The 13,807-nt window shown below is 43.7% G+C and overlaps 2 protein-coding genes across 2 annotated transcripts in view; both read right to left on the bottom strand.

Moving 5' to 3' along the window:
- Window positions 1-10,559: 10,559 nt before the first annotated feature.
- The window catches only part of LOC124656449 (ferritin-1, chloroplastic-like), a 67,205-nt gene continuing 63,957 nt past the window's right edge, over window positions 10,560-13,807 (bottom strand). Inside the window, exon 7 of the mRNA XM_047195192.1 lies at window positions 10,560-10,665. The gene's annotated coding sequence lies outside the window, so the exon portion shown is untranslated. The remainder of the gene's footprint in view (window positions 10,666-13,807) is intronic.
- LOC124651933 (ferritin-1, chloroplastic-like) lies at window positions 10,695-12,718 on the bottom strand. Its single transcript, XM_047190951.1, has 8 exons — window positions 12,375-12,718; window positions 12,054-12,137; window positions 11,914-11,974; window positions 11,721-11,808; window positions 11,249-11,310; window positions 11,037-11,102; window positions 10,862-10,925; window positions 10,695-10,779 (listed from the first exon to the last, which is right to left on the bottom strand). Exons 1-8 carry the CDS (start codon window positions 12,662-12,664, stop codon window positions 10,736-10,738), a joined length of 759 nt encoding a protein of 252 aa, XP_047046907.1. The 5' UTR covers window positions 12,665-12,718; the 3' UTR covers window positions 10,695-10,735.

The raw sequence follows: 13,807 nt of genomic DNA, 5'->3' as shown, positions 1-13,807 counted from the left end.
GCGATTGCACACTGAATCGTGGTTGAAGGTATATCTAAAGGCAATCGGACAGAATTTCTCAACACATGTAACACGTGGTTCCTCCCTTCATAGTTGAGGCTGGGTAAAGGAGTACATGTTGGGCAGTAAAAATAATTTCAATAATCGTAATCAAAGCATAAAATTTCAAAGGATTTGGAACGACATAACTGGCGCATTATCGAAGAGGTATCAACAATGTAGTCCATTAAGGAAACCTGAAGGCTTTCATCAATGGTCACAGTGTCACATATAAAGCAACTGCATCCACTTACACCTTTAACTACAATGTATATGTGAGGAAACTTTTCAGCTGGAACAGAAGATATATTAGTACATATATACCTGATTATTGTAGATAATCTGGAAAAGAGGCATGCCACATCTAATATGCAATACAAAGTTAGTAGTTGAGATGACAATGTAAATAAACAAACTTGGTTAGTGTAGTTTCAAAATTAAACAGTAAAATCTGTACTGCACTGACAAATGAAGACACCACCGAATATCATTAACGCAAACAGGGTGAGGGCACCTTACATATGCTATTATGCTCCTTTCTATGTTTTGCTGATTCAGATCAAAGCTACCATTCCTCGCTGCTGATTATAAGAGCAGGAGCAACTCCATGGCTTTCCTTTGACATCCTCCAACCACGTGAGCCTAAGAGCCGAGAATTAAAGCAAATCAAAATTTGCACGATGAAATATGAAACAGGTGATCAAACATGCAAATCTAATAACAGGCAAAGCTTCTGGAATCTACACCTAAAAACCCTGTTAAACGGCAGGGCGGGGTAACTCTAAGGATCGTAGGGAGTAGAGGCACCGGCGTATGGGCCGATGGGCCCGATGAGGCGTCGCCGCAGGCTGCCGGCAACGATGCGGCCGGGTGTTTCAATGGCACGAATGGTTCTGGTTGTTGACGAAGCCATGCATGGAAGGCCAGAGATGTGACCAATCCAATAATTCAAACAAAATGCGGGGATTTTGAGCTAGCAGTAGGCATGGTTCCAATCAAATTGGGTGGAGGGGCAACCTACCAGATTTGGAAGATATGCTGAGGGATTGGAAAAACAAAGGAGAGATTAAATTCGGGAGTGGAGGGATTGGAAAAAAGAAAGAAGAAAATAAAATAGGGAGCGGCCAGTACCAGCGCGGATACCACTGCTAGAGGCCGCAAGGCCAGCACGGGTTGGCATGCTAGAATACTGATGCAGATGGCTGCACGGAATTGGTTTTTAACCTAGAGGCGGTGGCGACTGGCGAGGGCGGCGGATCAGTTTCATACTTTCATGGAGCAGTTTCTACTCCATGAATTCTCGATTTATTGAGCGGTTTCATGAGCATTTGTGGTGAGGGCGACGGTCGCGGCACGAACATTCGTGGAAAAAGTAGATGGTCGCGGCGGAGTAATTAGCGTCGGTGATTAGTCACCATGGAATACGAACAGCAACTGCTTTTTTCCAGGACAAATAATGGTGAGCGAGTCTTGACTTTCGACATGTGTCTGCTAGCCCACCAAGGGGATTCTAGCCCAGGTGGCTCGACCAGAGCCCACTACGAAGAATTACAAAGGTCCTGTCGTTCGGCTTCTGTCGTGGGTCTGACGACGAAGCTGCTGTTGTTCGCTCGTGCCGTGTCCGTCTGGGCATAAAAAACGTGACCTATAGCTGGGAATAGTGAGAGGAAGTGCAAATTCTTAATCAGGTGACGTGGCTCGTTGTGAGGCCAGCAAAATGGGGCCATCTATTAAGAAAGAGAAGATTACTTGAGAGTGCTAGTAAATTGAATTCCCTTCTAAACCATGCCACTAAAAGAATTAAAATATGACTTGAAAGTTGCATCTTTGAATTCTGAAATTACTAGACTTAAATCAATGATCCCCGATGACGATTCATGCAAATCTTGTAACTCTATCTATTTCGAGCTTACCACCTTGCCTTCTATTGATGATGATTACTCTTGATATGTGGTACATTTTACCGAAGTTGTAGTGGGCATCTGCCCCAGTTATCACTGTAAAACTAAATAACTAATGCTTTTCCTTAAAGCAAAAATACTTCATCACCAAACCAGTAAATTACACCAAGAACCGGTCTATAAATAATTAAATAGGATCTTGGTGTAATGTACTTGCGGCCTAATCTAGGATTGAAAGGATCGATTCTTCAAAAGCCTGCAGGTCTGCGTCGACTCCGAGTCTGCTCTGGCAGTTGGGCGGCGGGACGATCCGGTGCCCGTTCTTGCCGACGGTCAGTCCGGGAACGTACCCCATCGCAGCCATCATCCTCGCCACCACCGTCCCGCTCGCCTCCAGGCTCCCCGGCCTCGCCTGCTCCGTGCGCGGCTCCGGGAGCCGCCGCTCGATGTACCTGATCAGCGACTGCGCGCTCAGCTCGCTGATGCTCAGCCATTCCTCGTCGTCCTGTGCGAAGGCGGCGCCGTCGCGCGTCTGCTGGCCGTCGACGTCCATGTCGATGTCGATGCCGAGGCGGTGGGTTCGATCCACCCTATCGGTTCCTGGTCGCACGCACTTTGGTTTGAGGTTCTCCAGGACTTCTCCTCGCACGTTACTTATGTAGGCGTTGGCACTGCGCTCTCGTCTCGGGGTCGGTCTCCTGCTTTGATCCAACACGGCAAAGTAACCGAAACCGACAGTGTATCGTTCTGATGAACCGAACCCAGGTAGCACACGTACGCGTATTGAAGGAGACTGAGCCGGCACACGACGACGATGCTTCACTTGCCGTCAGGCCATTGACGATGAACTTCGCGATGGTCGGAACGTTGCTGTACAATCTACATTGCGCACTACTACTGCATCACCTGTCAGTCAATCAGTCACCGAACACGCAACACCTGACGAGGTTCAGAAATTTATACGTGTAAGGTGTTCTGCTCTACTCTGTTATGATGAAGGTTTTCTAAATCTTTGCATTAAATTAGTGGGGTGGCAATAAAAATAAATGTAAGTTTGGCTTTCTCTAAAGTCAATTTTCATTAAATTTGACCAAGTTCATACTCCCTCTGTCCCAAAATATAGGAACTGGCTCCTCTAACGTTCAGAAGGCAAGTCAGGAAAAACAACGAAGCAAAGTCAGGGAATTGAAGTATTAGTACCCTATTATATACACTAATTAATTACTATAGGTAATTACTGTAGTCATAAAAAATTAAACTAAGTTTTATTATACCATAAGTTGTGTACGTATGTAATTAATCTAAATAAATGGCCAAAAAAATTATTATGAAATGCTTTTCAGTTATTTTAGCCTTAATCAAATGGTTTTGAAGAAGCAAAGTTAGGGACCTTTAGCTTGTCTAACTTTCCTTCTACAAGTCAGAGGATCCAGTTCCCAAAATATAAGGCGTCTAAGAATTAGTTAAAAATCAATGTTTTTAAAGTTTGACTAAGTTTACACACAAAAATATAAATATTTACAATACTATATTATTATCAATAGATTCACCCTAAAGTATATTTTCTTAATATGTCAATTTGATATTGTAGATGTAAATATTTTTTTCTAAATATTTGGTCAAAATTTGTAAGGTTTGATTTTTGACCAATCCTACATTTTGGGACGTAGGGAGTAGAAAAAGTAACAGCATTTATGACCCTAAATAGTACTTGATTCCTCTTAAAGAGTATGTTAATTTGCTGTCATATAAGTTCCTATTTTTATGTAAAAAGTGGGTCAAACTTAAAATAGTTTGAACTACTAGAAAAAATCTAAATGTGCACTTAGGTAAGAAAAGATATTCAACTAATTAGCCAAAAACCGTACAAGAATTCCAACACCACGGGCATGCTTAAGACCCAGGAACGGCAAAGCTCAAACTTGAACATAACACCTCCGCCAAGACCAAATGACCAATCATAATCGCCGGAGAGAAGACGTTGTGACTGCTATAGAGAGCAAATATAGGATGCTCGAATGTAGATGAAGAAATCAAACCCCCGAGAAGCCCTCAACACAGCCAAAGTTTTGGGCCGTTGCCCCGACATCCAGTAGCTTCGCTATACCGAGCTGACCGTCAACACCACCTTTCGGTACCACCATCCCGATTTACCACCACTTGCACTCGAGTCACGAGGCCACACGAATCAGCCACCCACAACCCAAGTTGCTCAGGGTAAACCCCTCGTGGCTGATGGCCGACATCCACCAACCCCAACACGCCAAAGCTGATTCACCAAGGCGACACCCACAAGAGGGAGGTGACGTTGAAGCCGTCGTTGTCTGTTGCGGTTAACCGGAGCTTGGGTTTTCACCCAAAGAGCCCAAGCCATACCCTGATACCCATCTAAAGAGAAAGTCCATGATGATGCTGACATCCATAGAAGCCGCCATCATTGACACCGACCAAAGTGTCGAGGCAGAGCTTTCACATGTATATGTTCTTTCCGAGAAAAAAAGATCGCTAGATTGGAAGACCCCAGAGAGCTCAAGCCCATGGAGCTAAGCAAGTCATGCCGGTCATCTCACCATCGACAACCAAGCACCTCGAAGTGGCGTCCGAAGCAGCACCTCACGCCACGAAGAAAGCTACAACACATCTACTAGGACCCATCACGCTCATATTGGGGCCACCGCCTCAGCATCCTCTCCTCTCATGGAGCTCACAAAGAAAGCGCCATAGGAGAGCTCGGGGAATTTTATAATTTACCACACTTTTATTTGCACTAGTACAAATGCCCGTGCGTTGCCACGGGAAAACAAAACATTAACAAAAGCGATTTGATTTTGGTGGGATATTCAAGGACACTCATAGTTTACCATTATGTGTTCAAATATCCCATATTTATAGTTTTGAATGCTCTACACTAAACATAATACTCCACATATACAACGGCATTTTTTTTTCCTATCGTCCTCGAACATGTTCTTTCTGTCTCTTTTTACCCTTTTTCCCATTTATAGTGTTCAAATATTCCATATTTATAGTTCCCTTCTTTATATACTGAAAAAATTAATAAAAAATACTATAGACTCCCACACCAAAATTTAAAATGAAGACTTGATTAAGTAAAATGGCCTATTTCATCAAAAGTCTCCCACATCTCACATATATTTGCTAAGGACATGCTCAATAACCAATAACTTTTTTTCACATAAGCATTGACATTGCACTACTAAACTGCAACTAAATGTTCAAAAGCATTATTGCATCTTTCATCTTAAGAGGGAGGCGGAAAAAAGGCACACAATCAGCTAAACCTGAACTGTTACTTAATCTTCATATATTAAACGCGTCTACAATAGTGCATACTTACGCAGAAATTTAACCTTCTATTGAGATGGCCACGAGAACACTACTTCCAGCGAACACAAATACTCCATATGGAAAGAAAGATAGACAGCTTTGCATGCCAAATCCATCTGCTCCAGCCCGTGAAGTCCCAGCGAAACTTCTAATCAGTTTGATCAAATTTGCATTCAATCAACTAGTTTCAAGAAATTCACATGAAAAGAAATATAGATGTCACCTATATGTTGAAGTGATCAAGAAAACCAACTTCTAACTAATTTGGTCCATCACAGTTTAGTTATCACAGCTTCAAGTCTTCATCGAGCTTAACCTGCTATATTCTGCAAAATCTACAATAATAAAATTAATATTTTCTACCATGATGCATAAGAAATAACACTAATCGTCAGGTTAACCAACATTTTCGTACATGAAAATTTTCACTGAAATCTCACCGCGAAACCATGAAGATTGCATCTAAACAAATCAAGAAAATTTTGAGTTAATTAAGCACATCAATTCCACATATGATCCCCACAACTTTCCTCTCTGCTGCAACATACATAGATTGAAAGCAAATATTTTTGGATCTGAAGCCTCAGGCATAACAGAGTTCATATACTCTATTTCAAGTCGATTTGATGTGTGTTTCTGACATGCTCGATCAAAAGGCCATAGAATATAAAAGTGAAAAAGTGAAATTCAGCGGGTTACTTGCCTCTCAACAAGAAGAGGGACTTTCGTTGCATGCACCGCACTGGGACAGTAGCGCGTCGCTGCTGTCGCGTTGATCTCCAAGGACATCTCAATTCTTCAGTCTATTTGGTTCATTCTAGTTTGATTGTTTTGAGTGGAAAATTAGATTGCTATTGCGAATGATACAACTGCTCTATTTGTTGACTTCATTTTAGTCAAATAGCTTTTAGAACAAGAGAAATTTCAGAAGAGATTTCGATCATGCATCAGGTTGCTAGCAATAATAGTTTGCATACGTGCTACCAAGCCTACATTGCAGAAGCAGATAAACTATAAGGAAAAATTGTTATGCACAAAAAATTGAGACAATATTGTGCCACCAAAGATTCAGACTACACGGGATTTTCGCAAAAAACAAAAACATACGGGCATTGAATTTTTGGACCATGTGGAGACATGAGGCAATGAACTCGATGCCCTCGCGTTGCCAGATGCTTTTCTTAGCAAGATATGAAATGGAGTTAAGCATGCCAAATAAATTCATTTCAGGTCGAGCTTTAATGTTCCACTAATATAGCCATATAGATATTCCAATACTTCGTGTATCTGCCAAGATAGATTCGCAGTCAAACAAGGTTGTTTATGTGTTATCAAAATATGAAATCACAGTGGCCAACTGCCCCCTCCCAAATGTTTAGTGTGAGAGAAAAAATCACAAAAATAGGAAGTACTTACATTTGACTGCGAGATTGCTGGATGTGGTGTTCTTGACTAAATCGCACTGCCGACAGCGAGGGCCCGTGCTGCCTCCCCATTACCTTGGCGATGCCCGGCGCACCCTCACCTGCCTCCCCATCACCCCAGCGTGGTCCTGCGCCCCCTCCTATGTCTTCCCACCACCCCGGCGGCGGCGAGGCCCTGCAACCCCTCCTGCTCCATCTTTAGATCCTGAAAAGCTGCGCCTTCCCTGACTCCACACCGCTGGCACAATGACTCGCATGCCCATCCTGTTCTCCGCCCATTCTTGTTGATTCCGGTCGCTCTACTGGAGTGAATGGTCGAGCAAGCAGCCAACCAGGTGAGGTACTAAGGATATAAAATAGAAGGCAAAAGAAAAATAATAAATTGGCGAACTATGCTTCAATTGCAATCTTCCATTTACTCTCTAGACTGTAATATGATGCATGAATTGGACGAATTGGTACCCAGCTTGCTTATGTGGTAATCTTCCGTTTACTCCATAAACTGTAATTTGATGCATGAATTAGGAGATCACCACCACAATTGGATTTGTGCATCTTCCAGCAACCTTCCCTGAATAGGACGAAACTATGCTTGCATATGTGTTATGAGGTGTGTTGGATGAGAGAGGAGCAGATATTGAGTCAGAAAAGGAAGCTATTAGTGCAGGTTCTATTACTCATTAGAGATTCCAGAATATTTGTTAGTGTTCTTCACACTCTGTTTAATTATGCACACATGCTCAGACACGCAAACACACTTGTTTTAGGATTCTAGGTAAATTTTAGAATATGGGTTATATCATTTGAGTTCAGATCACAATTAGAGGGAGAGAGAGGTGGGTTAAACACTACCTAAAGTAAATATACATATGTGTTGGTCTAACCAGCCATATGGGAACTCCTCTCTAAAACTTTTGTGGTATTGTTGGTAAGTAAATGGGATCTTTCATTAGTTGCTTAATCAAGGAGTGTAGGTAAGTGCTAAACTGAACCATAAATCAGATCGACATTGTTTGTCACAACAGACTATACCACACATCACTGAATTTGCAAACTGCATATTGTGTGTGTGTGTCCCCAGCTTGCATCCTTATGTAAATAAGATGAGATGGCAAATGAAGGAAAATCCGGTACTTTAGGATCAGCAATAGTCTTACACCTAAATATTATTTTATAGGAAAATCCCCCTGCGATGCCGCCCTAGGGCCTCATCGCTACACCGTCGCCACCGGGGAGGAGGAGTAACATGCATGGGAAATGATTTTATCTGTAAAATGCATTGGTGTATTGCTAGCAACCTCCAAATTTCTGGCGAACCTCACAAAAGTAAAGAAGATAAACTCAACACTAACTTTCCAATCTTTGTATACATCATGTGTGTCTAAAAGTATGCATAAGCATGTCAAAACCCTTATACATTTGGGCATCACACATATTCCGAACCAATTATTTTATCTGACTCAAAAACAAATTGCTCCCAAAGTTAGGAGAATATAAGTGCAACTCGGAGCACCTCAAGCGTTGCAAACTGAACTTGTGCTTAAACCATTCCTATAGGAATAATATTTTTCAACATTAGTCATGAAGTTGAAATATGTACAGATACTTGGACCAGTAGAACACACATTTATACTATTGTGCATTGCATCTAGAGGCAAAGTATGATTTTATATAATGGCGACTATGCGCATCCATATTGTTCAGATTTGATGGGCAATAACTTAAATAATTGACTCCAAGTCATATATCGTAAGAAAAAGTAACTTTTGCAATCGAACTTAAATAACTCCCAGCTCTAGTGAAATTCAGGAGATTAGCTGGCCTGATGCGCTGCAGAAGTACAATTGTATTGCCCACATCTAACTTCGGTGAGCCACAAACTTCCACTTCAATCTTCATCAAGCGGGACTTGCAGGAGCAACACTCAATATCGTGAGGTGGTGTTCTGCACCTGGGCACTGATGAAAACCGACAAATCAACCAAATCACCCATTATTGCATAATTCACAATTTTACTGAGAAAACCAGAGGTAGATGATGATTTGGCTGATGACATTACCTCAAACACCTGTTGTGCATCCATAAATGGGACTCCACTCCGGATGCGAGATCCCACAGGAAGATCTTCTTATCATGCGAGCCGCTCAGCAGCGACCCTCCTTCATCGGGCTCCACGCCAGCCCGTAACCCGCTGCGCCATGGCCCCTGAGCACAACATGGGCACCGGCCTTCTGAACGTCGTCGGCAAGGTGATACACGTGCAACTCATCGATGTAGGTCTTGGTGGCCACAGTATAAGGACGTTGCGGCATGCACCGGGCGCGGTTGATCTCGCTGTGGAGGCGCGCCGAGCGGAAGATGGACTCAGAGGGGGCCGGGACGGCGCCGCCCTCAGCGGCGGCCGGCGCGGCTAGGCGTGGAGGATGGCATCCACGAGCATGAGGTGGTTGGGGGAGGACGAGCTGGTGGGAGCTAGCGGCGGCCGGGGACTCCAACGGGACCCACTGGACGGAGCAATTATTGGACGTGATTAGTGGGAGAATTGCCTATCATACGTGTACATAATCCTCCTGGAGCAGTAATTACTTCAATTAATAGGGAAAATTGGGCTTCTCTGATCTGGGGCAAGTTTCCTGTAATTGGCCGAGTTTCCCTGCGGTCACGATGTTGTGTAATTTCCTTTTCTTTTCCTGCCTGATGATGCGGTGGAGTTCCCTGGGGAAAGTTATGTATTCATGCGGGATCCCATAAATCCCTAAAATAATGGGCTTCTTTGATCTGGGGTCATGATTGTGTAATTGGTGAAATTTCCTTTCTAATGGTACTCAATTTTGATGGTGCGGTGATTCCTTTCTAATTTTCTTTACTTTCCTTTTTGATGGTGCGGTGATTCCTTTATGATTTTCTTTACTTTCCTTTCTGCGAAGCTCAGGTGGGCGACGTCGAACGACCAAAAGAACGACGAAAGTAGGGGAAGAAGGGGGAACACGTTCCTTCTTTTTAAGTAGTAGAGACTTCTATCATTTGCCAGTTTCTCACTAACATGTGGTAGTCATGTGGCAAATAATAGACACTTGGAAGAAAAGTGTGGCAAATCATAAAATATCCCGGAGAGCTCCCGTCGGCCTAAGCCGACACGCCACACCTGAGCCAGCCAAAGGAGTAGCTCCACGGCCAAAAATCAAGGATACCATCTACATGAATGAAGGCATGAATAGTCGTCTGGCAGTAGCAAGGCCACAAGCATTGCTCTGAGCCATGGGGACGACGGGACGGGATCCTCTAACTTTGAGTAGCAAAGTCAGGTAAGCTACAGTGGCCTGACTTTTGTTCTTCCAAATTGCATGATTAAGGGCAAAATGATTTAATTTATTCTACATAATGCAAATTTATGTTATGGATTCAGAGTAACTACATACAGACAAAATTACGATGTAATAAAATTTAGTCAAACTTTTTACGTCTACAGTAATTATCTACAGTAATTGATTAGAGCATGTAATATGGTGATTAGGCTATAATTCCTTGACTTTACAACGTTCTTTTCTCTGACTTTGCTCTCCAACGTTAGAGGAGCCGGTTCCGGGGACGACGCCTTCGGGTGTGCTCAGGAAAAAAAAATCCACACCTAAATCTATGTAGTCTACTCTATGTGAGTTTGTCTTTTCACAGCTTCTAGGAACCCTGTGTACTATTTCATTTCTATCTAATTTACTCTGGTTAGCCATGCAATACAAGTTTGTGTCTTGCTCATGGTGAGTAACCTCGGTAAGAAATAAAAAGTTGACAGAATCCAATGTAAAACACCAATGCAACAGGAGTTAATTGACATGAGTAGCACAGATGATTGGCATCAAGACCGGAATATGTCCCCCTTCGTTTTATTTCAAAATCCCAGACACAGCGCAGCATACGGATCCTACAAACACACTGCAAAAATCCTCAAAACCACATCCAGTTGTTGGTCTGCTGGTCCACTACTCGACACCTACATCTTCCCTTGCCTGCTTGTCACCATGGCCTTCAAGCAGCCTCCTCGAGCAGCATCTGGTCAAAGTGCCATACTCCTGCATTGCACACAAACAATGTAAGCAACCGAGACAAGCACAGACAACAGGACAATGCAGCAGTATCCAGCAAAACACTGACCGTGGCCCTTGCCGACTCTTCTCAGCTGCGAGACGTACTCAGAGATCTTCTTGATGGCATCAACCTTTCACATGAATTAGAGAGTTTCTACTTAGTCAGACACAACACTAACATACACACACATGGTGCGCTGCACATATCATTTGATAGTGATTAACTGGTTCGAAGGTTTTACCTGTTCCTGAAGGAACTCACTCTCCACGAAGTCGGTCAGTTGAGGATCGTTGCACCTTGTTGCCACCTGTTAATTATGACAGAAGATTTTTAGATTCTTGGAGATTGCGTCAATTGGTAAATACTGAATCATCAGTAATTTATTTGGAAAAAAATTCTAAGTCTGTCTTCTCCAATAATTTTGATGTAAGTAGGCATGTAAGAGCAACTTACACTGTGCAGATTGTGCAGCTTCTCATTCACCAGCTTTTCAAGAGCTAGAGCCAACTCCATTGCTGAAATTGCAATTGAGGCTCAAGTTAAAGCAAATGATATCTGGTATTTACACTGACTGACGTACTAGCAAAGTTTATGCATCACAAGGTTCAAAATGACAAATAAGAAGTCAGGAATTATCTGTTCTGTTTATCAATCGAAGGATGCCTCATATCAGGGGAATTATCAGTATTTTTAAGCTTGGCAATTTTATGCTACTACAAGTTTCAGTTGGCAGCAGTAGCGGAACTTTTAGTTACTTTCACAAATCTAGCACAGCATGTAACCCACCCTAAATAACCCATTTTTCACATGACCAAACGAACACTCACGATCATACAATAAGCACAGCGCATGCACCCCCCATGACACATGCAACACAACGCGCAGTAACCATGCCCATAACAAAATGAACAAAGGAGCAACTCACCATACAGGGCATCGCCTTTCTCGGGGTGATCAAACTCGGTCAACGGTGTGACGATGGACTGGAGTCTCACCCTCCCACCACGCTTGTTCTGATGGACACAAAAAACATGCAGAGCATGAGTACACTTTACAGGCCAAAGACGCGGACCTATCAAACGTAGCAATTAGAGTATTAGGGGTACCGAAATTGATACCTGGTACTCCATGAGCTTCTCCGCGTGGCCTCTCTCCTCGTCGCTTGATTCCTTGAAGAACCTGGAGGGACAAACCGGCATCACAACGCTGTACTGATGGATTTGACAAATAAACTGAAGATGGGTGAGTGATGACTTACTTGGCAAATCCCTTGAGAGCAACGTTGTCACGGTCGAAGTAGGCGAAGAGCGAGTGGTAAGCGTACGATGCATTGTACTCCACGCTGTAATAACAATTTAAGATCTGGCGTCAAAATTTGCAACCATTTTGAATTAAAAATGGACAGAACAGAGTATTCTGTTTTCTGGAACCATAAGCAAGCAGAGTTTTAACGGCAATTTAATTCAATTTCATCCTGCATATACATCGATCCACATACAGAGAACTCGGGCGAAACTCGGCAGAAGCGCCAACGATCGAATAAGGGGGAATTTACTTAGGGGAGCAGAGCAGCACTCACTTGATCTGCTCGTTGAGGGCGGCCTCGCACTCGTCGACGAACTTGTGCCTGGCGAGGGACTGGTCCTTGCCCTGGGGCACGAGGGAGAGCTCGCCCTTGAGCTCCTCGAAGGGCTGGAACATGACCCCGCTGAGCACCTCCTTCCCTTTGGCGGCCGCCCTGCAGGACAGCGCCGCCGACCCCGCCGCGGACGACAGGGTACCCTGCGACGGCACCCACAGGGAACCGGCCACGGAGAGCTGGCCGACGGCGGCGGCGGGGGACGGGGAGGGCGCAACCCTAGGCAGCATCTCGAAGTCGGACGGACGGCGGCGCGTGCCTGCGTTTTGCGGAGTTTGTGGGAGCGGGGTGGAATTGTGCGGTGGGAGTGGGCGGGGGCGGAGATGGGGATAGATATAGGCGCGTGGTGTCCGCGGATTGGCGACACGTGGACGGTCGGGATGGGCTGGGAGGGCCGGGGGCGCGTGGGGTGCGCGTGGCGGGCGAGCGCCCCGGCTGGGGATATTTTGGGTTCTGCGGTGGTGGTGGAGCCCGGTGGCAGCGGAGGTGGAGCGAGTTCAGCCGGTCGTGTAGGGGGAAATGAGCGTGTCTTTTGCTTCAGTTTTTTGTGCGAGATTTATTAGGATTTTGTTCAAGTTTTCAAGACGAATTAATAAGAGCCTAGTGTGAATCCAAGCAGTAAGTTATGAATGTCATATATATGGTCAAAATGGTTATACAATGACATATGTTTTGGTCGAATGATACGGTCTGTATACATGTTATCTAGCAAAAACTTTCTCGCTTGCCCGCCCGTGTTTAACCCCATGTTTGACACATTTTTATCTCATAAGAGTTGAAAGTTGATGTGTGTGTTTTTGAGGGTGAATGTATACACATGTGTGTGAACGTCGGTGTTTGTAATGTGTTTTCTAAAAGAAAGAACTCACTTACCAAAGCGTTCATATGAGTGTAACACCGGTTTTGGTGATCAAAGTGGTGATGTAGGGGTGAGTTTGTTGAAAAAAATGAAGGATAAAGTGAATATGTAAGAGCATGGGAATCTATTATCTCTATTGTGATGGTTGGTTTTGTTAGCCTCATGTTTTCCTACTCCCTCCTATTCATATTACATGACACTAATGTAGATGTATCTAGACACTTTTTAATTGTAGATACAATCATTTTAGTAGCAAGTAATATGAATAGAAGGAAGTACTATCTGTAAAGATTTGTTGTGGTTAATTTCCGTGCATATACATATATCGTTGAGAGTGTTATATTTTCTTAATACAAAAGTAAGAAGAAAAGTATATGATGTACAGGCAACACCTGGTTTTCAATGCTATCATATCACGGTCGGCAGCCCCAATGTTCCCTAGAGATTCATGGTTGTGCTAGATTTAACACAAATTACACTGAAATGGTGAGAGCAACTAAAGTGATCACGTGTT

This window comes from Lolium rigidum, chromosome 5, assembly GCF_022539505.1.
Source record: "Lolium rigidum isolate FL_2022 chromosome 5, APGP_CSIRO_Lrig_0.1, whole genome shotgun sequence".
Lineage (NCBI taxonomy): Eukaryota > Viridiplantae > Streptophyta > Magnoliopsida > Poales > Poaceae > Lolium > Lolium rigidum.
The sequence above is the reverse complement of the archived record's forward strand: the minus strand, read 5'-3'. Positions and strand labels throughout refer to the sequence as shown.